Source organism: Priapulus caudatus, unplaced genomic scaffold, assembly GCF_000485595.1.
Source record: "Priapulus caudatus unplaced genomic scaffold, Priapulus_caudatus-5.0.1 Scaffold1214, whole genome shotgun sequence".
NCBI lineage: Eukaryota > Metazoa > Priapulida > Priapulimorpha > Priapulimorphida > Priapulidae > Priapulus > Priapulus caudatus.
Window position 1 is genome coordinate 59,875 of NW_014578275.1, and position 27,224 is coordinate 87,098.

Sequence of the window (27,224 nt, forward strand, 5' to 3'; positions counted from 1 at the left end):
GGAAAACGCCTTTGGACATCAGGATGCCCATTCACGTTGTTGTATGAGAATAGTAAACCCAAATTACCTCGTGTCAGTAAATTTTCAATAGTCTGTTACGATATGTATTAACGCAGAATATAGTATTTTAAGAAATACGCGGACCATTTTTGAATTTCAATGAGTCCGGCCGAAGTTGATAGGTGGATCGCGTGATGGTCTCTGTTTTTAAATGAAAGATCATACAATAAGTATGCAAGTGTACATTTTCAACTAACTTTTTTCACAATTTTGAACGATTTAGATCGCGCATATTCTGACCCTACCGACTGCTCACTATACGCCGGTATAGCTATAAGGCCGGTCGTTCTACATGCGTCCGCTATACGCGTATTAGCTATTACGAAGTACGTTAGGAAACGCACTCATTTTTGTCAGGATTAGTGAGTTCACGCGTTCGAACTCAGTATAGCTAGACGTGGTTCGTTCGCAGGACGAGAGAAAATTTACTCGCGAGGTACGTACGAACGTGGAGTTTTGCTACGTGTGCAGAACGGCGCGAATGGAGTCGTCGTGTTTAAGCCCGCCTATCTTGCAGGGGACACTATGTATATAAGCTAACAGGCACTGTCAGAGACGGAACTGGTCAGTGTACCGTAACACGGTGCCTAGCATGGTCACACCGCAAAGCTCATACATACACTAATTATGGAGTCAAATGTCTTTTCTTCAGACAGGTTTTGCGGCTAGAAATGCGGAACTATACATTCCTGTTGCTCTAGCTATAAATGTATTTGGCTTGACACGGCAAATAAGAATGTATGATACACTTCTATGAAATATTAATATTTTTATCGAGTACTAACTAGATGTGTGAATGCGTGTGCCAGCGTGCGTGTGCGCGTGCGTGCGTGCGTTCGTGAGTGTGTGTGTGTGTGTGTGTGTGTGTGTGTGTGTGTGTGTGTCCGTGTGTGCGTGCGTGCGTGTGTTCATTTTTGTGACATACAGAACTCCTTCAAGAATATCGGTCCGTTTTCTACCTCAATTGGCATGACTACTCGTTAGGTGTCCGGAATGTATTAGAAGAACTTTTTATTAACATTTATCGAGTTTGACTCTCCAAGGACATGTGAAAAAGGCTGATTCTGTTGATAGAGCGTCAATTTAGCAGCCGCCTTGGATGGCGCACAATAGCCCCTGGCGCGCTGAGACAGTTTCTGTAAAAATAACGAATTTCGGCTATTGAGTAGTGCTTTGTGTTATTACGTTCCTTTGCGTCCGCCTTGTGATGATATCATTCTTTTTGGATTTTTCTGGAATACTTTGACTTTTTCAGAATATTTTCTATTTTGCAGTTTAACATGCAGCGTAGTCGTTCTCGTGGGAGTTATCGAATACACACGCGGGGGTAGTGGCGGCTGGGATCTGCGTGCCCGTTAGGAGGACGCCGTCCTCATTCGCCTCGCCCTACACACCGAGGACGGTAGTAGCGTGGATTCTGGTGCCATAGCCAAGCATCGCGTCCATGCCTCCGCCCTACACACGCGGGAGATAGTAGCGGGTGGAGATCTGCGCTGCCGTAGCAGCGCGGGTTCCCATGCCTCCGCTCACACGCGGGGGTAGTTAGCGGTGGATCGGCGTCCCATAGCAGACGTTCTCCATGCTCGCTTACACACGCCGGGGAGGCGTAGTTAGCGCGTGGCCATCTGGGCCCCCCCATGCCCGTAGAGACGGTCCATCCCTCCGCTAAACAACGCGGGCGGTAGTAGCGCGTGGATCTGGCCCCGCTGGCGTTAGAGACGGTCCCATGCTCCGCTACACCACGCGGGGGGTAGGTCAGCGGGTGGAAGCTGCGTCCATAGAGACGCGTCCATGCCTCCGCTACACACGCGCGGGTAGTAAGCGGTGGGCGGATCTGCGTCCATCAGAGACGGCCCCACTGCCTCCGCTACACACGCGGGGTTAGCGTGGATCCCTCGCGTCCATAGAGATGTGGTCACATTGCCTCCGCTACACACCGAGGGGTAGTCTAGCGGTGGATCTGCCGTTCGCCATAGGCCGGTCCCATGCCGTCCGCTACACACTGCGAGGGTAGTAGCCGGGTGGTGGATCTGCGTCCCATAGAGATGGGTCCTTGCTTTCCCCGCTCTACACGCGGGCCGGTAGTAGCGGTGCGACTGCCCGTGCCGTAGAGGACGCCCGTCCATGGCTATCCGCTACACACCCGCCGCGGGTAGTAGCCGGCTCGGATCGTTGCGGTCCATAGAGACGGTGCCATGCGCCTCGCTACATCACGCGGGTAGTAGCGGTGGATGCTGCCCGTCATAGGAGACGGTCCATGCCTCGTAGCACACGCGCGGCCCGGTAGTAGCGGTCGTCTGCGTTCCCCATAGCAGATTGGTCCACTGCCTTCGCTACACACGCGGCGGGTTAGTAGCGGTGGCCCATCTGGCCGTGCCCGTAGAGACGCCGTCATGCCGATCGGCCTACCACACGCAGCGTAGGGCTAGCGCCGTGATTCCTGCGGTTCCCATGGAGACCGCGTCCATGCCTCTGCCCCCTAACCCCACGCAGCGTAGTAAAGCGTCTGCTTCACATGGCATCTCATGTTATACGGTCCCTAGTTTTTTTTAAAGTTCTAAAAAAATTCTAATTTAAAACTGCCGGTAAAATATGTTTTATGTCAGGATACGTATAGCAAGGCACATATACTGAAGGCTTAGTGCAATCGTCTCCTCTTTTCTATAAACTGTCACGCACGCTCATTACATAGCCTTCGCCTTTACTGCTTTACAATTGAACCTTAACTTCATCTCCCATCCTATCCCAGTTACAGATTCAAAGTCACATCTACTTTATATATGTATATTGTAATGCCTGTATTAAATAGGCTTGGGATGTCGATGAGATTGACTCGGATGTGATCGGTACGCGGATATAATTATATATAGCTTACCTACCTTGTGATTTCGTCGATGCGTTCGCTCTTGGAGGCGCTCTAGTGTTAGTGACAGTGTAGTCCGTATTTGGATGAGTATATCGCTCCGTGCCGTCGGTAAATTAATCACGGACCACGTCTAGGAAGCGTAGTACGTACGTACGTCCGGGAAGCACGCGGTCTGCAGGTGAACTAACTCAGATCCGTCCGGGACGATTGGGTTTCAATTTGTCAGTAGGTGACAGGTTCGAGGTAGATGGTCAAATTGCGTTGTTTCTATAATAGGCAGGCACGCACGTATGTACGCACGCGCGCACAGCCAAAGGCACGCACTCACAGCCAAAGGCACGCACGCACAGCCAAAGGTACGCACCCGCAGCCAAAGGCACGCACGCGCACGAAATGCACCCGCTCGCTTTGGAAAAATAGACGAAGAAAGACACAGTATCTTCCGTACAATGATTGGTACAGATTCTTATGATTCTCGATGAAAGGTGTACAAATTCTCACATGATTTACCGCTTTATTTCGGATGAGAATGGTACGAAATGTCAACGCTTTTATAGCAGCTGGCGATTTCAAATTACAAGCCATGTAAAGAGGGGGCCTGGACGTAGAAGCTCATTGACCGTGATGCCAACTCTTGCGTCGGAGCTATAGATCATACAGGCAACTACTGCTGTTCAAAAGACAGGCGCCATGCTTGATCGGTGTTATTGCGTTGCGTGCGTCGCGTTTGCGGTGTGGTGTGCTGTGTGGGTACCGTGCGGCCGTGTGTTAGGGCATGTATGTGTAGTTCATTCTTCTTGGAGTCTTATTTACCGCCTATATTCGATAAATCAACTGTCATTCAATTTCCGACGAAGAAACTAAAGACTTTTTGGGCCAAAACGAGAAATTCCAGCGATTAAATGGAGAAAGGAAGATGAATGTACATAATTCCAATTCTAATTCCAATGCTGATTTCAAAACATCTGAAAAACACAATCGTTCCGTATTGTATTTAAAAATTTTTAAAAAAAAAAAAACAAAAAGTAAAAAAAATAAAAAAGAAAAAAAAAAAAAAAAAAAAAATATTTATTTACAAGTAAATGTCCGTCACTAACAAAAGTATCTACAAACTACTATCTGTATTGTAAAAGTCGTATATACAAAGAAAATATAGAGTCATCGTGCCCACGATGAGGGGCGATTAGATTTTGGGTACGTGATCTGGTAAGACACTATGCCTGGGTCTAAGCTCGTCATGCCGTTAAACTAAGCCGCATGTCTCGGGGGGGGGGGGTCAAAATTTCCCTCTAGTTTCCTGTGAGTTAGCTCACATCAAGCCACGTATAACTAGGGATGGGCTATGTACAGCACGCGGCGCGCGGGCGGAATACATGCGGGCTGTGGCGAGTCGGGTCGTGTAGCTGTAGGCGACACCAACTCTTTTTCTCCTCTTATTATTGTTTTCACGAAACTAGCGCAAATCGGAGGCTGAAAGATTGCAAGCAGAAGCACGTAGATGTGCGGCTGCACGAGGCTTGTATGTAGAATAACATCAGACACCCTGCTCGTGCCCCCTCCCCGCTCTCCCACAGTGGGGGCGGTGAAAGTAAAAAACGAAATGAACTAGGAATCACACGAGATTTACCATAGAATATTAGAGCAAAATAAAAGTTAAAATGCGGAAAGTAAACACGTAAAAAAGCACTGAACCGATTTTTTTCTACACACTACGACAACTGAAAATCTTATCTAAAATATTACCGATATACCAATTAAAATTTCTTTTAAATTATTTTTATAAAACAGGCACACTTACAATAGTAAAACTGCACACCCACATTATAAATACTATAAATACAATAACAAAGACTAGAATTTCTTTTGATAAACACTTAACGTAACACTAAAAGTATAGAGTAGTCTAGATGGCACAGGTTATATAGGAATGCACTGACTAACCACAAATACTGCTTGTTATTCTGTGACCTAGAATTTGACAGACAATGTTTTCCAGTTATCTAATACTAGACCGTTATTGCTAAAATATGTAATACAGTACTTTTAAGAAGTTGGGGACTATTTCTTTAATTCCCTGTGTGATCGTAATATTATATATATAAACACAATAAGTTAAGTTTTTAATATTTTACAAACTATACTAGTAATATTACACAGTATAAAAATAGCTAAGATATACATGGCTCTTTTTCAGGTTAAGTGTAGCACGTCCACAACAGTAGGAAACAATGTCAAAAGCTTTAAAACTTACAAAATGCTCCGATTAAACACAAGTGTAAAAACTTACAAAATTGCATTGTTGCATTGTTGTAAACACAATCATGACGCAAGAAAACGAACGATAAACGCACCGCGGCTTCCATTAGCCCTCGGCGCGAATGAACATACGAAAAAACCGCAAAATGCATTCTCACCGTGTTTACGATGATAAATTAAGGCTTTAGTACACGGCTGCTGCTGCGGCCGCTGCCACTCGCGGCGCCTCTATCTCTCGACTATAATCACTGGACTGTGCGCAAAAATCACATCTCTGCCGTCGCCGGCATACCGAACCGTCGGGTGACCGAGTAAACGAAAAGTTGGCGCAGCGTTATCACTGCGGTATCGTCCGCTCTGTCTGCCAGAACACGACACACGGGGCCGTCGCTCGCCCGACGCTTCACCCTCAAAGGCACTGGACAGTTGGGGGGGATGTCGGCCTGGACCGGGGTCGATTGTGAGTGGAGAGTAAGCGCCGTGGCGCTCGTGATTCGCACGTCCGCCCACGCCGCTACAAGGTGCATTCCTAGTGAGTCCGATGCCCACGTAATCAATAAAACATTACTAAAAATATTTCTTTACCGCCGCCGGATAGTCGCTGCTTGGCTTCCCACCTCTCTCTGCCTCTCTCTGTCTCTCTCGTCCTCTTCTCTACCTCTCTCGCTGGGAGAAACTGTAGCTTCTCCGGAGGTAGCATCCTCCGGCATTCCCCACAAGCAGAAACCATGGCTTCTATCGCATGCTGATTCTTTCTCTCTCTTCATGGGGAGACACGTTAGAGGTACCTCGCGGCGTTCGCAACAAAGAGAAACCACGGCTTCTTTCGTGCTGTCTCTCTTAGTTCAGGGGGAGACATCTTAGAGGTATCTCCAGCATTGCACCACTCCAACCCCCATCCCTCCGCCCAAAAAAAAAAACCACCCAGCAGGGCGCATAAACCACAAACCACAACTAAAACAGAAATAAAAAAATAAAATAAACCCCCCCAAAAAAAATACAACAACCCCTAACCCCCCAAAAAAAAAACGGCAGAAAAAACCCACAGCTTCTTTGCTCCCTCTATCGGGGGATTACGTCAGCATCCTGTGGTAGCAGATCAAGGTCATCACCGGACAGTCGTTCACAAGGTCGGATTCGAGACCGGCGGGTCATGAGGTCCTGCTCGTGCACGCCGCTCTGTGGCTGTCCAAGTTGGCGGCGACCGTTGGTCGCTTGTTCCTGACTCTGTGGACTCGAGTAGTTGGCTGCCTCCTGCAGTCCTCATCAGATGTTAAGCTGAGGCCAACGAGAATTAGATTGATTAGCAGGGTTCGAAATCAAGGCTACGCTAGTACTTGCTGACAAGAAATTCTTATGAACCACATAGTAAAAGCACCAAAGATTCTGCCTGGCTGAGTATATTTTCTACCTTCCAGTTTCTTGGTGAATATACGTAATCACAATCTAGTAGACACAGCCACAATGATATTAGACACAGCCACAATGATAGTGCCTCATGGATATCGAACACGGCAGCAGGCCAAACAAACACAGTCAGAATTACACAGTCGTTATTGTAGTTGCAGCTAGTAGATTAAACTAATGGTATTCCGTCACTTTGGGCTCTAATCTGTATACACGAAACAATATTTAAAATTTTGTGTACGTTACTTTTTTACACTGTGGTGTTTTTTAAATTTTTTATTCTTATATCTTACTGAGTGTGCCTGTGTTTCACTAATTATAGAGTAAACTATACCAGGCTTGCAACGCATGTAAGAATTTGCCTGATTACATGTAAAACTGAGGGGGCATGGTGAATGGGCACATAGCTCTGTGCCGAGTGAAGCTAATTTGTGACGATCGAGTTTGTCTGTGTGTCAATGAAATGTGCAATTGTCTCTAATTGGTACCCCCACGCACCCGCCCCCACCCCCATTAATAAACAACATTCCTTCTGAACATTCTGGGGGAAAACCTGTAAATGCTGTATATTGATGTTGAAATTGCTATGTGAGCGCCTGCTTAATTCAAGATACACGCTAGTAAGTTAAACAGCGTGCGGGTCAAAGAAAATGCTTGAAGTAATAATCTTCGGAGATACCAGAGTCGCAAATGCAAAGCGCGGTGCGCCGTCGCTCCGCGGTGGCGCTCACCGAGCGATCACTATCCACCACGTCTGCGGCCATGGAGTTGTTGGTCGCTGGCTTGCTGGCTCCCACCGCCTGTATCCACAACTAAACTCAAGGGAAATCAGACTCTGTTTACGACACTACCAACGTTGCATACCATGAAGTTCTGTAATTTAGTGTCCATCACCTGTAAATCTCATCAAATAAACTTTTCTATTCTATTTTACTTCTTCAAAGTACTCCTTCTCAGCTAAACCATGCATCTCTACATTCACATATGCCCGCACCCGTGAGCATCACTACCATAGACTTTCACTACCATAGGCTTGGGCCTCACCACACCTGTCTTCTTCCATGGCATGCTCTATGTTGCCCTCTGACAAGTAAGCAAACCCAGAGCGATGTACATTCACACACAGCACACAAAGACCAAAAACATACTTTACAAAGAAGCGCTTGATCCTTAGGTGAGCTACAACACTAATACACTCGTTCATGAATTCCAACCGTCCGAAGGACGGGTACTCTGCTAGTATTATATATATGATATAGAAATCTTTATTTGAATACCTATGCTGCAACGTACCTGCGGGGGTCGGCCTAGCCAGTGCCACATGCGACTCTCTCAAATCTTCTTATCTCTCGCTTATATAGGCATCTCATTATGCCATACGTCACAGATCAATATAACCAATGACCAGCCTGCATGCCGTATTGATTCCGTATAATTCCGCTGTCCGGATGTAACATGTTCGGACATGTGACAATGAGTCAACGGGCAACAGCTGCTATGGCGTAGCAACCTATTTCGCGTCGCCACGTCACCACAATTCATTCAGACGTATTTTGGTCCGCATTTGCCCAGTAAGTCAAATGAAGGCCTTGTGAAGGCTATTGAGAGAGGCGGAGAAAAATTTTCCCTGGTACCGTAGCGATGCTGCGCTCGAGCTCATTAATTATGCACGTTGCCGAGTGAGCGGAGAGCGGGCGACAGCTGGTAGCAGGGCCACAGGTGGTACAGGTGTCGAACGACTGACTAAATGGTCACTTAGAGAGCGGAGAGCAGGGTACGTGACACGCGACATCATAAGATGCGGCTCTCGCAAGACGGGGGTCGGCAGAATGGGAACCTGGAAAACCCAAGAGGTGACAGGATAATGGCCGGATAGCGAGCACGGGAATCGCCGGGGTATACGAGGCGAGCAGCACTCAGGCACGGGGAGCTCGACTCTCTCTCTCTCCCTGTGTTCTACCTTGTCACGTTGCATTTGTACGCTACGTCTTGTACTTGTACTATTATGGCTATCAATACAGTCGCTTGTGGTACGTTACTTCGCTAGTTCGTGTTTGCTTCATGTCTTTGCGCATCTTATACCATATTCTCTTACCTGCTGCCTACCTCACCTAAGTAACCGAAGTACGAGGTTACATTTAGCGCCGTAACCTAAGGAACTTGTGGTTTTGTGTGCATGCGTGTTAGTGCTATTGCTCTTCCACACGGATCTACAGGCAAAATTGCTAAGGTAAGTGAGCGGCGTAGGTTATCGGTGGCTAGAGTAATGATAATGTCGCTTCATTCGCCCCGGGGTACATGGGTAATGTTAGGTGTATAATTATGAACAAATTTTGCACAAAGGAGAGATAGTGATCCGCTAGGGGACGGCTCTGATTGGCTAATTTGGTCTCTTATTTAATTTTATTATTTTTGGCTAATTTTGTTTTATTTTAGAATTAGGGTTAGGGTTAGGGTTAGGATTAGGGTTAGGGTTAGGGTTAGGGTTAGGATTAGGGTTAGGGTTAGGGTTAGGGTTAACTGATTTCTATGTCCACAACACACTAATAATGCGCCATCTAGCGGATCACTATCTCTCCCCTGAGACCTACTAATTATGAACTGGCGTTAATTTTTTTATTACGACTACAAAGCTCACGGCATAGCTCTCCCACCCACCCATCCATTTACTTTGGACGAACTCGCGCAGTTGTTTACAAATTCCCTTCAGCCGTCTATTGAGACTGCCGCAAGTACTTTCAATCGTGCTTTACGGGTCTCAGAAATCCGACAATCGATACCACGTTTTATGGGCGATCGCTCTATAGTGGGACCGACATTTGCTAACTGGCGCGCAGCTTTGGAATGCGCGCAAGTCTAGTTAAGTTTGCCCGATGCTTCGTTAAAGCAGTTCGCTTTGTCCACGGTAGAGGGGGCATGTCGCAGAGTTTTGTAGCCGTACGTTGCTAGAAGCACCTACGATTGCTTGGAAAGATCTTAGTGCTAAGCTCGTTAAGCGATTCGCCGATCCATTACAGGAGGAGCAACCGTTACTTCGCTAGTTCGTGTTTGCTTCATGTCTTTGCGCATCTTATACCAGCATAACTCTTTCCTGGAATTGAGAAAAAAGCTGCAATCGGCACGCAAAAATAAACGTTGTGTGAATTTCATTACGATTTTCCATGTATATACTGTAATATGATATGCACTAAACTAAAAATGAACCTTAACGGTTCTAGACTGCAAGTACATTTTGGACAAGTAAAAATTGCTTCTTGTTGCCCAACAGGACAACCAGATCTGAAAATAAGCATCGAGGCCGCAGCGGGAGTTCTTTTGGCTCGTGCTCCGGAAATCCCAGAATGCATCGCAAAGTCATCAAATTATCAAGTAAGCATTTCTCCGTGGAACACAGGGGCGTGTACAGGATTTGTAGCAGGGGGGGGGGGGTCTAACCGTAACCCAAACTTGCGAGCATGCGAAGGGGGGGTCTGGAGTGTACTCCCCCAAAAAAATTTTGAAATTAAACACCGTCAGATGCGTTTTCTGCGCGAGCAGGGGGGGGGGGTCCAAACCCCCTGGACCTGTACACGCCCCTGCAACACAGAAAATGGCGGCGTATTTTGGTATCTGGAGCATGAGCCAAAAGAACTCCCGCTCCGGCAGGCCTCGACGCTTATTTTCAGATCTGGTTGTCCTGTTGGGCAACAACCCCCGCCCTGAACTCAAGCATACAGCGCTTGCTCCTCCTGTAAAGGATCGGCGAATCGCTTTACGAGCTTAGCACTAAGTTCCTTCCAAGCTTCGTATTCATACTAAACATAATATACTAAAGACATTACGCACACAGATAAACAACAACACGTGTGGATAGATGTACATATAGTAAATTTATTCTTCCCCGTAATCGTTATCGAAATATTTAACCGAATACACTTTATGACCCCACCTATAGCGCTACGAGGCTCATTTTTTTAGCCTCGCGTATGACCGGCGGTCGATAAACATGCTTTGTATTCATACTAAATATGATTTACTAAACCTATCACGCACACAGATGACCGACAAGACGTGTATGTCGATGTACATATAGTAAATTTAATTGTCCCCTCATCGTTATCGAAATATTAATCCGAATACACTTTGTGACCCACCATATAGGGCTATGACCATATAGCATCGCGTATGACCGGCGGTCGATAAAAACACGCTTCGTATTCATACTAAATATGATTTACTAAACCTATCACGCACACAGATGAACGTAAACACGTGTATGTCGATGTACAAAGTCGATATAGTAAATTTAATTGTCCCCTCAATCGTTATCGAAATATTTTACCGAATACACTTCATGACCCCAGCCATAGGCGCTATACGAGGCTCAACAAATGAGCCCCCCGCGTATGACCGGCGGTCGATATAAACACGCCTCGTTTACATACTAAATATGGTTTGCTAAACCTATCAAGCTCACAGATGAACGGCAACAGGTGTGCGTATATGTACATATAGTTAATTTATTCTTCCAAGTAATCGTTATCGAAATATTAAGCCAAATACACGTTGTGACACCCCCATATAGCGCTATATGAGCGAGGGCTCATTTCCTGACCGGCGTATGACGCGGTTAATATAAACACGCCTCGTTTACATACTAATATTGTTTGCTAAACCTATCAAGCTCAGCAGATGAACGGCAACAGGTTGTGCGTATATGTAGTCAACATATAGTAAATTTATTCTTCCAAGTATGCTCAAACAGTGGTGTCATCGTATAGATATAGCTTGGTGATATAAAGCCTTAGGGCAAAATATCAGCTTGACCTCCAAGTCGTAAAAAATTTCGGCTTGTAAATCGTCAAAATACGATATATACGCGCATACCTACATATTAGCGCTGACCAGGCTGTGCGACGATGGTCTTCTAACGCAGCAGCACTTGGATGCGTTTCAATAAAATAATAACCGCTAAAATATAATACGAAATCTATTACTGCCAAAGTCTAATGTTTGCTCTACTCTGCTTTCACCTATTATTGCCGAAATTTTCGCTGTTAAATGCTGCCAATGCTCATCTGGCAACACCACTGTCAGCATACTGCCGCCCAGCACGCCTAGCTGCTGCAGTCACTGACACAGGTATATATAGAGGTAGGAAAGCGTGGCTGCCGAAAATTCGCTGAATCGAACTCTCGCTTGAATTCGGTACGAATACAACACAAAATATTCAAACGCATTCTAGCTCCAATCTTTGTTTCTATTTCAAGAAACAGTGTTCACCATTGTTTATAATAAAATACTGTCTGTGTTCGTAAACCGAGCTTGTGTCAGCGCGAAATCACACAAAAGCCTGACGACAATTCTTGCGTTCCTCCCGTTTTTGCGCAGTTTATGTAAATGGCTGCAAGCTACAGGCTATAGGCCAGCCCGCACATGCAGTTTGGGAAACTACCACGCTGGCTTCCAACCTCCCGTACGAGCCCGCGTCAACGCCGCCAGTCGGATTCGTTGCAAACACGTTGCAGCACAAAAAATGAGTTGCACGAAGAGCGCCGGCTGGGCGTTTTCCTGATTCCGGTCCGCCAGCCATTTACATAAACTGCGCACGAGAGCGAATGCGAGAATTTCGTCAGGCATATGTGTGATTTTGGCGTGACACTGCTCGGTTACAATACACAGACAGTATGTTTTTATAACAAGTGAACACTGTTCTTCAAATAGAAAAGAGATGGAGTAGAATGGTTGAATATTGTGTGTTATTCCGTATGAAATCAAGCGAGCGTCGAGCGAATTTTGGCAGCACCTTTTCTACCTGCTATATATTTTATACAAAATATGTGTCAGTGTGGGCAGGCCGCTAGCGTGCGGTGTACTTGTGTGTTGCAGACTGACATTTGACCGGCATTTACAGGTGATATCATTATAGGCGAACTAGAGTAGAGAAACAATTAAGACTTGGTCAGTAAATACATTTCGTGTTTTAACTTTACCTTATTTTTTTTTTATTCAGCACGTTCCAAGTGCCTGTGCTTCTAACCCTATGCAAGACCGTTCTTGGAGCTACACCGTACATATATATCGCTACTTACTATCAAGTCGTGAGTCGTCTATTTTGTCGACTTATATATATGTGTACGGTTAAACATATTATCCCATTGCGGAAATGAAAACTTGCTTACTATATCATCCCGTTTGTCTCGCAATGGGTGGTCCAAAAGATAATAGAAGAACACGACGTTTTCGTGTGCTTACTGCAACACTTCGTCAGGTGATACGACGACGTTGCGAGTGAGGTTATATATATCCGCTCGTGTTGGAATCAGTTGAAACAGGCCCGACCTATACGCTGAAAAGGATTACGGAACACAAGAGGATGTTAGGCCTGCCTTCGAACGCCGACAACTCAAGCAGTGGCCAGAACCACGCATGGGAGAACCAGCACCAGCCTGACTGGGAAGGGATATGAGTGCCTCGCCCAAGAGCGACACTGGTACACACGGAGGTAAAAGAAGCCATTAACATTCCGTCTCCGCCCCAACAACTTTAACAGCAGACAACGGGTTAGATATCCCCAATTTCTGGATGTCAACGATACGCCGCCATGAAATCACACGTTACGGTAGCAAACGGGCCGTCCGACCCACAACAGTGAGATTAGGCCAACGCTAGCCAGAGACGGTTACGACGGCGGGAACCTGCAGGCGCCAAGCCGCCGGGCACGGCGCAAGAAACACATGCGTCAGAGCAGCCAATCACAGCAGCGCCTGTCCAGCAGGTGTACCGCTCAATCCAACCGAGGGGATATATATAACCTCACTCGCCAACGTCGCCCGTAATGCACCTGACTGAAGCTTTTGCAGTAGCACACGAAACCGCGTCGGTGTTCTTTCTATTATCCTTTGGACCACCCATTGCGAGAGCAAAACGGATATATAGTAAGGCAAGTATAATTATATGTCAGTAACGTAGTTTGCCGGTCCGCATAAGTGTCGACTTATGCTAAGTTTATCTGTAAATCTTATAATTATCAATCTTGGAATTCTTATATTCTACCCTATTCAGCAAGTTATATTGGTCAGAGTAGCGGTTTACACCCCATATCGTGAGTTTTTGGTTACTGTGGGGGGTATAAAGGCATGTCTTTAAAAATTGTTACCAGAGGTCTTCCTTGGGTGTTGTCACTAATTTCTAGCAGAACGGGTCATGTTGTTGTCGCAAGGCGCGATAATACGTGTTTCACGCCAGCAACTCTCACCGTTCACCTTGTTTGACGCCTTTCTCACGATTCACGCTGCGCGTAATTTTCACGCGAAAGTTTCAAGTTACCATTGATGTCCTTCGGCCGTCCACATTTCTCCTGCGACTTTGGCGCGGGCCACTTACGCAGTAATATAACTTCGTCTCGCGCTGTTCAATAACTGAACCATAACGTTGCCCTTGGCATGTTTCTGGCCAAACGCACTATGAACATGCAGAATTAACCGTCAACATTCGCCATTGCTTCAGCACTGATCGCTACGCCATCTCTACGCGCGATGGCGACCTATTTCGCACCACACCTGGTTGCCTTTCTCACAGTCGCTCAAGAGTAGCGTTTACACAAAAGTTTACACCCCCTATGATCGTGGTCTTGGCATTTTGTGTATACCTACTTCTGCTCTTTCATCTTCTATACATATTACGCCACACTTGTAGTATATATATATATATGTATACATATGTTGCTCTATTATATGTCTTTTTGTTATATTATATATGTCTATCTATCTATCTATCTATCTATCTATCTATCTATTCTATCTATCTATCTATCTAAATCTATCTATGCTATCTATCTATCTATTCGTCTATCTATCTATCTATGCTATCTATCTATCTATCTATCTATCTATCGATCTATGCTATCTATCTATCTATCCTATCTATCTATCTATCTATCTATCTACTCTATCTATCTATCTATCTATCTGTCTATCTATCTTATAATCATCTATCTATTTATAGAAACTTTTTCATAGAAACATAAATCTGACAAGTGTTGAGCAGTTAAAATAATTAAATTTTTGGGTAATACAGTACAAAAAACAGGCATTATATAGGCTACACCACAGAGAAGAAAGAATGATAAAAAAACGAAAATACTTTTCTGTACAAGAAACGTGATTACATTTAAAATATTCAACATATATCCATCGCGTCATTATATATCCATACTCACTCGCTCACTGTGACTCTCGTATAAACCCAAAGCAACATAATATACACATTCACACACGTCCCGCCATTTTCACATATATTTCCCGTCCCAAAGCATATATAGGTCCTATTTTTTCCGCTCGTTCCGGAGACACCCTCCAGCAAACATTACCTGTTCCGGAATTTCTGGCAGTGTCCATTCATGATACCTGGGACGGATGGCGAACATTTGACTAATAGGTTTTCATTGGGTTTCCTCTCCAGCTAAGCTAGCTCTAATTTTGGGGTGCTTTTCAATGACCCCACTGACCACAACCCACCAGCGGCTGCCCGCCAGACTTACATTTCCTTACATGGGTATCAGTGGCGGATCCAGAAGTGAATTTTTTAGGGCAAGGTATTTTAGTCTAACCCCCCCCCTCCCCGCCGAAGAGAGCTTCGGTGCCCTTGAGCTCGGCATGATTTCGCCCCACCTCCTTCTACCTGGCACGAATGTGGGGTCTAGGAGGGATATCGTGCAGGGGGGAGCGAATCATGCGAGCTCAAGGGCACGAAATTAAGCCTCCGAGGGGGGGGTTACGCTAAAATTACCCTTTCCCTGTAGATTCCTAGGTGGCGACCGCCTCATGTGCCCCTCCTGGATCCGCCACTGGTATGTACATGAATCATTGCTATATACATGAAATTGTTTTCTTTTTCAGCTAGGCGTACCCCCTATATGGGCTCCTGCTCTAATATCACGCTGACAGTCCTCCCGAAAAACCACTTGCACTTCGGGCAAGTATTCCATAAAATATACAAGCCCGATTGACATTCTATTTGCCCATATATTTTGCAGGTATATTTTTGGAATATCGAATAAAGAAATGGCTTCATCCGACAACTTCTAAGCGCCATTCGCTTCCGGTGTTTACATTTCGTGATTTAAAAAAACCTTTATGTGGCCCGAGTTGTATTATAGTTTATGCGAGGAGCCCGTCGGGCGAGTGAGCTTGCAATGTTTGAAGATTTCAATGGAAGCAGCCTACACTCGCGTCCGAGTGGGGCCAGTGCGTGCCTCTTCTCTTACCAGTACGTATACTATACTGTTGAAAGTCACACCAACCACAAGCAGTGTTGAATGCGGTCATATATAATTAGACCGAGGGTGCATGTGTGCCAACGTTTTATTTTTATTCCTCAAACTAAAACACGCCTTTTTTTTAATGACTGAGTGGCATTTAGAGTCATTCAAAAATAGATTTCGTGCGTTATTCGGCATGGCAGGATCTTTCCATGCACGCAGCATGATGATTCCAGTTAGAATGAGTACTCCAAGGCATGTACGTTCCTACGTGGCGGACTGAATAAGGGAATGCATGAGGCCCACTTTCCAGTGTTGGAACACGTTACGTGTAAATTATCCGTTTTTCGTGCGTCGCTCGAAACTAATGCTGTAAATAAATGTGTGTTTAAATTTCTGTTTGTAATTAATAATTATACCTCTGTCGATTTATGGATCTTTTTATATAGCTTATAATTATTGGTTATATTTATATCATCCTCACCAATGAAAATAAGCATGTAACTATAGTAAGGAAAATGCTATACGCATATAATAACCAGAAAAATAGCAGTACATTTTCAGGGAGAGAAAGTATGGATATCGCATATTTTTGTCTTCCCAATCAATAAGAAAATATCAATATAAAGATTCGAAATGATACAGATTACATATATAATACGCACTCAGAACTAACACAAATACGCCCACTGAACACAAGTAATAAAAATGCCTAATTCGCGACCAGAGCACGCAAACATCCACAGAATCTATATACGTGCTCTGACTACAACGCGGCATTTTTTATCGCAGGATGGCGCCACCATCGCCAATTACGCGCATGGCCGAGTAGGTGTGTTGTTGTGTGAGAGCGTGAGAGAGAGAGTTGATCCGTACGCACTTACTTTACTTTAACGACGGAGATCGTTCGTATTTCGCACATCAGAATGTCGTCGTCGTCGTCTCGTCGCGTACTGTCGATCCAGAGTCACGTTGTCTCAGGTTACGTTGGCAACAAGAGTGCTACATTCCCACTACAGGTGAAACTAATATAGTAATAAGATTAAAGCGCTCACTCTCGCTTTTTGGCAAGCGGCCAATGGGGAAAAACCAGTTCGGCATTGTAATAATTAGTTGTGAGGTTGGGGGTTTGTCCACTAGTGCTTAGAAGGTATGTGGGTCACCGGTTTCCAGCGTACAGTCAGCTCAATACGCCTTAGTCCAGCAGTTACTAAGTTAGTACAAGCACTGCCAGCTACAGAATCATGAGAATGCAAAAATACAGTTACTGAGTTAGTAGAACGCTTTAGTACCATTGTAGCTCTACCGGTGTAGCCACCTTCGCTCCCACTACACTAGGTCCTATACCGGTAACCCGTAAAGCTACTACCCTTGGCTTGTACTATTACTAGCGCTGAAGGGGTCGTTGTCGTATCAGGTACTACATATATGTACCCGAGGTACATGTATGTATACACAAAGTGTACCAGACTTGTACTACAGAAGTATACCCTAACGCTAACCCTAACCCTAAACATACCTCATATAAAAATCTAACATAATACTAAACAACCTAAAACTACCTCGGGTACATATATGTAGTACCTGATACGACAACGACCCTAATTCGTGCATTGCTAGCACCTTCAAAGTTCACTAAGGAAGCATAGCGCCAGGCTACAGTATAGGCTCATGGTGAAGGGTTCCTGGCTGTATTGGGAGCGAATATGCTACACGCTGATAGCCACATCATCATAGCCTAAGACCTGGTATATGTTAAGTTTCACCAGTTGTTCTATCTCCACATAGTCTGCGGTAAAACACGTGCAATGCAATTCTCACAAAATTATATGTAACGCCATTAAATAATATAAGCACCATTAATTGTAACTACGCCGGTCGGTAATAGCCGGCTCTGGTGTTGGCCGACCGGCACGCAGCTTTAAATAACATCCTTCCGACTGGCACAAAAATGATTGAGTCTGTGTAAAATTGCCTTCAAAATAGTGAGCAATCTACAAATAATCACAACTGATACACTTAGAATTAATTTTAAAAACAACTCTTGAGTTAAACTCAACGATAATCATCTGATCACATTGTACAGCGCACAGTACATGCAGTATAGCTGGCTAAGCACCATGTTTCTACTATAGTATAATAATTTATGCATATGACGTATTAGGGAGACCCGGGATAATAACCGGCACTAAAATTGTCCTGGCTACAACCCTGAATATAAGTTCAAGTATATAAGTTTGTTACAGGGTTCTCCTTAGGTCTTTAGTGCAAGTTGGGTCTGGCATGTCTTTAAAGTTGAAGCTAATTTAGGACATCCCATTAAACTTCTTACATTTATCACTTTTCTGACCAACATGCCTTACTTTTAAGCTGTGCTTAATTTTGACAATTTACACAATTAAGGTCATGATGTTTTCACAGTTTTGCACGCACGCACACACACACACACACACACACACACACACACACACACACACACACACACACACACACACACACACACACACCACACACTTAGAAATTCAGGGATGAATTTTCCGAATGCCCAACATACTTTCTAAAATTCCTGGAGAGAACTCTGGTTTGATGTTATGACAATGAATGCATAATTTTAAAACACCTGCACATAAATATTCATCTTCGTAGAACCTCGATTTAGTTCTAAACCCTATCGGCACGTGCTTACGTTAAGAATTCCCCGAGTCTGCATTGTCAATGTCATACATCGTCACCATAACCCTAACACCGATCACCTCAGCCTTATAACCGGTTAAGGTCTACTTTTAGCTCCCCCCCACCCCCCACACACTCTTCACCATTACTACTCTAGCATCTAACCATGGCCATATTATAGCCGGTTCAACCCTACTTTCAGTATTCCTATTTAACATAATTTATGATCATACGTCGTTACCATGACCCTAAAAGCTACCCTCATCATGCGTGTTTAAAGTGCTGCCAAAGCAGGTTGGATCAATAAATTAATCTAGGCCTAAGGGCAATATATCCATCACATTTCCAGCCATGACATTCGATCCCTGGGGGCACCTGGTACATCGGTCAACTAGGTATTATATATGTATGTCTGCATGTGTGTGTCTATGTTTCTATCTATGCCTGTGCGTATATCTATGTATTTGTATATATATCTATATCTATGTCTATGTTTTATGTATATCTACGTGTGTGTGTATGTACGTTAATGTTTATGTTTGTGACTATCCTTATGTCTTTGTATTTGTATATATATCTATATCTGTATGTCTATGTATTTGTATATATATATCTATGTCTATGTTAATGACTATGTGTATAGCTACGTGTGTGTGTGTATGTACGTTAATGTCTATGTTTGTGACTATCCTTATGTCTGTGTATTTGTATATATATCTATATCTGTATGTGTATGTCTATGTCTATCTTTGTGACTGTGCATGTCTTTGCGTATGTGTCTATGTTGATTGCGTCAGGGCAAAAAATACACGGGAGCGATGAGCGATTTGCTTTTCAAACCTCCGAAATCGCTCCCGAAGGGTCAAAATAGCTCCCGTAAAATTTTTGACAAAAGCTATTTTTCCACGGACTTTTGAAAAAGAGCTCCCGTGAAAAAAAAGGAATTTTTTTTCTGGAATGCGTGTATGTCTACGTCTGTGTATATGATGTATATATATATATGACTGTGTCCTGTCTGTGTATCTTTGACTTTGTCTAGATATGTGAATGGGGTCGATCTCTCTCAGACATGTGACAATACCTTATCTAATAATAATACCTTATACTTCTCACTACCTTATCGTCTGACATATGTCATTGTTTCAGAGCGGCGCGCCGGTGTTTGCATGTTTTCGTTGTCTAACTGTGTCAATGTCATTCATTGTTTCAGGTTCTTGGATATGAGGTGGACCAAATCAACTCTGTCCAGCTGTGCAATCATACAGGTATTGCAGGAGTAGAAATTAGCTTTTGAACAAGGGAGTCCAACGGACTAATATAAACACGCCTCGTTTACATACTAATATTGTTTGCTAAACCTATCAAGCTCACAGATGAACGGCAACAGGTGTGCGTATATGTAGTAACATATAGTAAATTTATTCTTTCAAGTATCTCAAAAGTGATTCATGTATAGATATAAGCTTGGTGAATAAAGCCTAGCAAAATATCAGCTTGACTCTCCAAGTCGTCAAAATATCGGCTTTGTAAATCGTCAAAATGACGATATATGTACGCGCATACCTACATATTACCCATGACCAGGCTGTGCGACCGATGGTCTTCTAACCACAGGCACTTGGAGCGTTTCAATAAAATATAACGCTAAATAAATTTATACGAAATCTATTTACTGCCAAAGTCTTAATGTTTCTCCTCTCTTTCACCTATTATTGCCGACAATTTCCTGTAAATGCCGCCCAAATGCTCATATGCAACACACTGTCACATACTGGCCGCCGCACGCTAGCTGCTGCACACTGACACATAAATATATAGCAGGTAGGAAAGCGTGCTGCCAAAATTCGCTCGACTCTCGCTTGATTTCGTACGAATACAACACAAATATTCAACCATTCTACTCCATCTTTGTTTCTATTTCAAGAACAGTGTTCACTTGTTATAAAAACATACTGTCTGTGTTCGTAACCGAGCTGTGTCACGCGAAATCACACAAAGCCTGACGAAATTCTTGCGTTCGCTCCCGTTGCGCAGTTTATGTAAATGGCTGCAAGTACAGGGCTATAGGCAGCGCACTGCAGTTTGGGAAACTACCACGCTGCTTTCCAACTCCCGTACGAGCCTCGTCAAAGCCGCCAGTGGATCGTTGCAAAAACGTTGCAGCGTTGCGGCACAAAAATGAGGTCACGAAGAGCGCCGGTGGGCGTTTCCTGATTCCGCCAGCCATTTACATAAACTGCGCAACGAGAGCGAATGCGAGAATTTCGTCAGGCTTTGTGTGATTTTGCGTGACACTGCTCGGTTACGAACACAGACAGTATGTTTTTATAACAAGTGAACACTGTTCTTCAAATAGAAACAGAGATGGAGTAGAATGGTTGAATATTTGTGTTGTATTCGTATGAAATCAAGCGAGCGTCGAGCGAATTTTGGCAGCATGCTTTCTACCTGCTATATATTTATGACAAAATTATGTGTCAGTGTGCAGCAGCTAGCGTGCGGTGTACTTGTGTGTTGCAGATGAGCATTTGACCGGCATTTACAGGTGATTATAGGCGAAATAGAGTAGAGAAACATTAAGACTTTGGTAGTAAATACATTTCATGTTTATTTACCTTATTTTTTTTTTATTCAGACGTTCCAAGTGCCTGTGCTTCTAACCCTAGCAAGACCGTTTCTTGGAGCTAACCTACATATATACGCTACTTACATATAAGTCGTGAGTCGTCATTTTGTCAACTTATATATATGTAAGGTTAAAAATATTATCCATTGCGGAAATGAAACTTGCTTACTATATATCCCGTTTGTCTCGCAATGGGTGGTCCAAAAGATAATAGAAGAACACGACGTTTCGTGTGCTACTGCAACACTTCGTCAGGTGATACGGCGACGTTGCGAGTGAGGTTATATATATCCCTCGGTTGGATCAGTGAAACAGCCCGACCTATAGCTGAAAGGATTACGGAACACAAGAGGGATGTTAGGCTGCTTCGAACCGACAACTCAGCAGTGGCCGAACACGCATGGGAGAACCAGCACCAACCTGACGGGGAAGGGATACAGTGCCTCGCCCAAGAGCGACACTGGTACACACGGAGGGTAAAAGAAGCCATTAACATTCGTCTCCGCCCCAACAACTTTAACAGAGACAACGGGTTAGATATCCCCAATTTCTGGATGTGGCATGTCAACCGATGCCGGGCCGCCATGAATCACACCGTTACGGTAGCAAACAGCCGTCCGAGCCCACAACAGTGAGATTCGAGAGCCAACGCTAGCCTGGAGACCGGTTACGACGCGGGAGAACACTGCAGGCGCCGAGCCGCCGGGCACGGCGCAAGAAACGCATGCGTCAGACAGCCAATCACAGCAGCGCCTGTCACAGCAGTGTGTACGCTCATCCAACCGAGGATATATATAAGCCTCACTCGCAACGTTCGCCGTAGTGCAGCCTGACGAAGTTTGCAGTAGCACACGAAACGTCGGTGTTCTTTCTATTATCTTCTTTGGAGCCACCCATTGCGAGACAAACCGGATATTAGTAAGGCAAGTATATTATTGTAGTAACGTCAGTTTGCCGGTCCCATAGTGTCGACTTATGGCTAAGTTTATCTTAAATCTTTAATTTAATAATCTTGAATTCTTATATTCTACCCTATCAGCCAAAGTTATATTGGTCAGAGTAGCGGTTTACACCCCCATATCGTGAGTTTTGGTTACTGTGGGGGTAAGGCATGTCTTTAAAATTGTTACCAGAGGTCTTCCTTGGCGGTGTTGTCACTAATTTCTAGCAAGAAGGGGTATGTTGTTTGTCGGGCAAGGCGCGATAATACGCTCGTTTCACGCCAGCACTCGTCACCTTCACCTTGTTTGACGACTTTCTCCACGATTTCACCGGCTGCGCGTAATTTTCACGCGAATTTCAGTTACCATTGATGTCCTTCGGCCGTCCACATTTCTCCCTGCGACTTTGCGCGCGGGCCACTTAACGCAGTAAGTATAACTTCGTCTCGGCTGTCAATACTCTGAACCCAGTAACGTTGGCCCTTGGCATTTTCTGCAAACGCACTATGAACATGCAGAATTAACCTCAACTTCGGCCCATTGCTTCAGCACTGATCGCTACGCCATCTTAGCGCGATGGCGAACCTATTTCGCACCACAACCTGGTTGGCCTTGTCTCACGATCGCCCAGAGTAGCGCAAGTTTACACCCGCCTATTGATCGTTGGTCTTGGCATTTGTGTTATACCTACTTCTGCTCTTTCATCTTCGTATACATATTACGCCACACTTGTAGTATATATATATATGTATACATTGTTGTCTCTAATTATTGTCTTTTGTTTATTATATATGTCAGTTATCTATCTATCATCAGTCGTATCTATCTATCTATGCTATCTAGTCTAGTCTAAATCTATCTATCGCTACATCTATCTATCGCTATCTATCTATCTATGCTACTATCTATCTATCTATCTATCTATCATATATCTATCTATCTATCTATCCTATCTATCTATGCTATCTATCTATCTACTAGTTATCACTATCTATCTTTATCAGTTTAATATTATTATCCTATGACTGTTCAAGAAATAACTCTGAGAAGAGACAAGTCGTTGAGGCAGTTAAAATAATTGAAATTTTTGGGTAATACAGTACAAAAACAGGCATTATATAGCTACACCACTAGAGAAAAAGAATGAAAAAAAACGAAAAACTTTTCTGTACAAGTAAAGTGATTATCACTTTAAAATATTCAACATTATATCCATCGCGTATTATATGATCCATACCTCACGTCGCTCACTTGTGACTCTCGTATAAGCCCAAAGCAAACATAATATAGCACATTTCCACACACGTACATTACCCCCCAATGAATCACGCACGACTGCACACACATGCAGCCGCACTTTACACAGGTAACAGGCACACGGCACACAGCCACACCACAGCACACAAAGCAGCCGATTTTGTTTTTTTGTTTTTTTTTTTTTTTTTTTTTTTTTTATATTATATTATTCTTTTTCTCTTATTCTCTTCTTGTTTTTTATTTTTTTGTCTTCTTTATCTGTCTATCTTTATCTTATTTGTTTATCTTTTTTCTATTTTTATCTATCTTATTCTTATCTATTTCTATATTCTATTTCTTATTCTATATTTATTCTTTCGTATGTATCTTATTTTTTTTGGTTATTTCTTATATATATTATGTAGGTTATGTGCTTTATTATTTTTTCTTTTTCCCTATTTATTCTCTTTCTCTCTATTATGATCTGCCCACGGATGTATCTGTTTATTTTTATTTTTATATATTTTCTCGTCTTCTATTATATATATATATGGTATATTTCTTTGTTTTCTTCTGTTGTTTATTATATCATCTATCTATATCTATTATTTTTCGTATATTTTGTGTGTATGTTCTCTATATTTTTTGTATATTTTTTTTTTTATTTGTATATATTCTCTTATATTTTGTTTATTCTTATTTTTGTTTTCTTTTCTTCTTTTTTTTTTCTTATTGTATTTATTCTAGCTATTTGTTCTTTTTTTCTATATATTGACTCTTTCATTTTTATTTCTTATCTTTTTATTCTTTTCTTATTTTTTTTTCTTTTTCTCTTTTTTCTATTATTCTTACTTTCTCTTCTTATTTTGTATTATTGTTGTGATTTCTTATGTTATTTATTATTATATGTGTTGTATTTATTTATTCTTATTATATTTCTCTATTTCTTTCTTTTTTCTCTTCTTTTATTATATTCTCTTCTTGTTCTTGTCTTATATTTATTTGTCTCTTTTTATTCTTTTTTTTGTTTTTTTTTTTTTTTTATTATTCTCCTCTACGTATATTTTATTGTATATTTTTTTCGTGTGTTTCAGGTGGTTTGTATTCTATATATTGTCGAGCTCATTAGTTATATCTGAACTTTATATTCTTTCTTATTGTATGTGTGTTTTAGTGTTGGTGTTTTTTTTTCTTTATATAATATATGCGCTTTCTCTTTTTTTTCTGTAGATTTTTATATTTGTTTATTTCTTTTCGTTTTATTTCCCCACCTCATCTGGTATTTACATTGAATCATTGTTATTATTTATATATATATTTTTTCTTCTAGGCGTACCTATTATCTTTTTTGCTTTATTATATATACGCTGACAGTTCTTATATATATTATCTTTATACTGCACTTCGGGGCAGTATTCTAATTATATTACAATTGCTGCCGATGTATTCATTTCTAATTTTGTCTTTTTTTTCTTATTTTTTATATTTTTGGTCCTATTTTTTTTTTTTTTTTATGCTTATATTTTTGTATATTTCTGTATATATATGATATATGTCTTCTATTCCTGATTTATTCATATCTCTTAATAGCTGTTCCATTTTTTTCTGTCTCTGGTGTTTATCTATTGTGTATTAAATATATTATCTCTTTTGTGTCCTGTATGTGTTTAATTATATTTGTTTAGTGTCGTATGTGTATGTCTTTCTGTTCTTGTTGTCTGTATGTTGTATGTCTGCAATTTGTTGTAATGTATTCAATGGAATGTCTATGCTCTTAATCACTTCTTGTTGTTCCTGATGTTTGTGTGTCCAATTTGCTGTGCCTTTCTCTTTATCTATTGTATGTATATTATATATTCTGTTTGATTATAGTATTTATCTCTAAGATCTATCTATAATGTTCTATTGTTGATGGCGGTCATATATAGATTGATCCGAGGGTTGCATGTGTGCCCACGTTTATTTTTATTCCTCATACTAAAACACGCCTTTTTTTTAATGAACTGAGGTTGGCATTTATGAAGTTTCATTCAGATACATAGATTTCGTGGCGTTATTCGGCATGGGCAGTGATTCTTTCCATGCACGCCCGCTGTATGATTCCAAGTTCGAATTTGTAGTACTCCAGAGCATGTACGTCTATTTGTGGTTCTTTGTGTTTTCTTTTGACTTAAGGGTAATTATCCGTTTTGTGCGTCGCTCGAAACTAATGCTGTAATCACTAAATGTGTGTTTAAAAAAATATTCTGTTTGTAATTAATAATTATACCTCTGTCGATTTATGGATCTTTTAAAATAGTAGCTATATTAATTATTGGTGATATTCTTTATATCATCCTCACCAACGAAAATAGGCATGGTAACTGTACGTATAGGATGAATGAATGCTATACGCATATAATAACCAGAAAATACGGCAGTACAGTTTTTCAGGGAGAGAAGTATGGATATCGCATATTTTTGTCGTTCCCGAATCTATATATTAGTAAAATTACATTATTATAGATCGTATTATGATACAGGAATTTACAGTATATAAATCCCGCACCCAGAAGCTAACCCCCAAATACGCCCACTGAACACAAGTAATATTAATAAGCCTTTAATTCGGCGACCGGGCAGAGCGGAGCGTAAAATATAATACGTGGGCTCCCTGGACTCCGGGTCGCGGCTATTTTTTTACTCGCGGCAGGATGGCGCCGAGCCATCAGCGCATTGTACTGCGCATGGCGAGTAGGGTGTGTTGGTTGTGTTGCAGAGCCGTTGAAGAGAGAGTTGATCCGTGACGCTACTTGACTTTAGCTTTAACGGACGGAGGATCGTTCGTAATTATCGCTACATTCAGCAATGGTCGTCGTCGTCGTCTGCGTCGCGTACTGGTTCGAGTCCAGCGTCCAGCGTTGTCTCAGGTTACGTTGGCGGAACAAGAGGTGCTAGCTTCGGACTACCAGGTGAAACTAATATAAGTATTATAAGATTAAAGCGCTCACTCTCGGCTTTTTTGGGCAAGCGCCAATGGGGAAAAACCAGTTCGGGGAGTTGTTGTATACTGAATATAAGTGGTGGCAAGGTATGGGGGGTTTGTCCACTAGTGCTTAGGAAGGTATGTGGGTCACCGGTTTCCAGCGTACCGTCAGCTTCAATACGCCCTTAGTCGGCAGCGAGTTACTATGTTGATGTACAAGCACTCGGCAGCTACAGAATGCAGAAATCTTCAGTACTGAGGTTAGTAGAACCTTTAGTATTATTGTAGCTTCTACCGGTGGTAAGCCACCTTCGCTCCGCACTACACCTAGGCTGCCTTTCTCGGTAAACTCTTTTCCGTAAACGCTACTAGCCGTTGGCTTGTAACTATTTACTTAGCGCTGAAGGGTGTCGTTGTCGTATCAGGTTAATACATTATATGTACCGCGATGTGTACTTGATGTATATGCTATTTTTAAGTTGTTTACCAGGACTTGTACTACAGAAGTATAGCGCCTAACGCTAACCCTAACCCTAAACATATACGCTGCCATATAAAAAATGAAGTGTCTAAACAACCGGATCCGTTTCGTATCCTGAAACTAACAAGGCACTCTCGTTCTGCGTGATTGGCTCATTTGTCATATTTCATGTTATTATTATTTTTGGCTAATTTTATTTTCTTTTGAACTTAGGGATAGGGTTAGGGTTAGGATTATTGTTAGGGTAGGGTTTAGGGTCTAGGGTTAGGGTTATGGGCCGGTAATAGATCAAATCTCAAGTTGGTTGCAGTGGCTCAACGGTAGAGGTTCGCTTCGTGATAGTGGAGGTCCTCGGTTGAACCCGGTAGGTGTTTTTTATTTTCATCTGCTTGTCTGTATTTCTTTGAAATTTTATTGTTTCTGCATTTTATTTGTTCCGTCTCATTTGTTTGTTCTGTAACTTTTTTTTATG

General features: G+C 42.6%; 1 protein-coding gene across 1 annotated transcript in view; it reads left to right on the top strand.

Moving 5' to 3' along the window:
- Positions 1-16,643: 16,643 nt before the first annotated feature.
- The window catches only part of LOC106815837 (pyridoxal kinase-like), a gene marked incomplete at its 3' end in the record, with an annotated part of 12,026 nt that continues 1,445 nt past the window's right edge, over positions 16,644-27,224 (top strand). Inside the window, 2 exon segments of the mRNA XM_014820355.1 lie at positions 16,644-16,849; positions 19,714-19,768. Coding sequence (XP_014675841.1) covers positions 16,757-16,849; positions 19,714-19,768 — 148 coding nt within the window.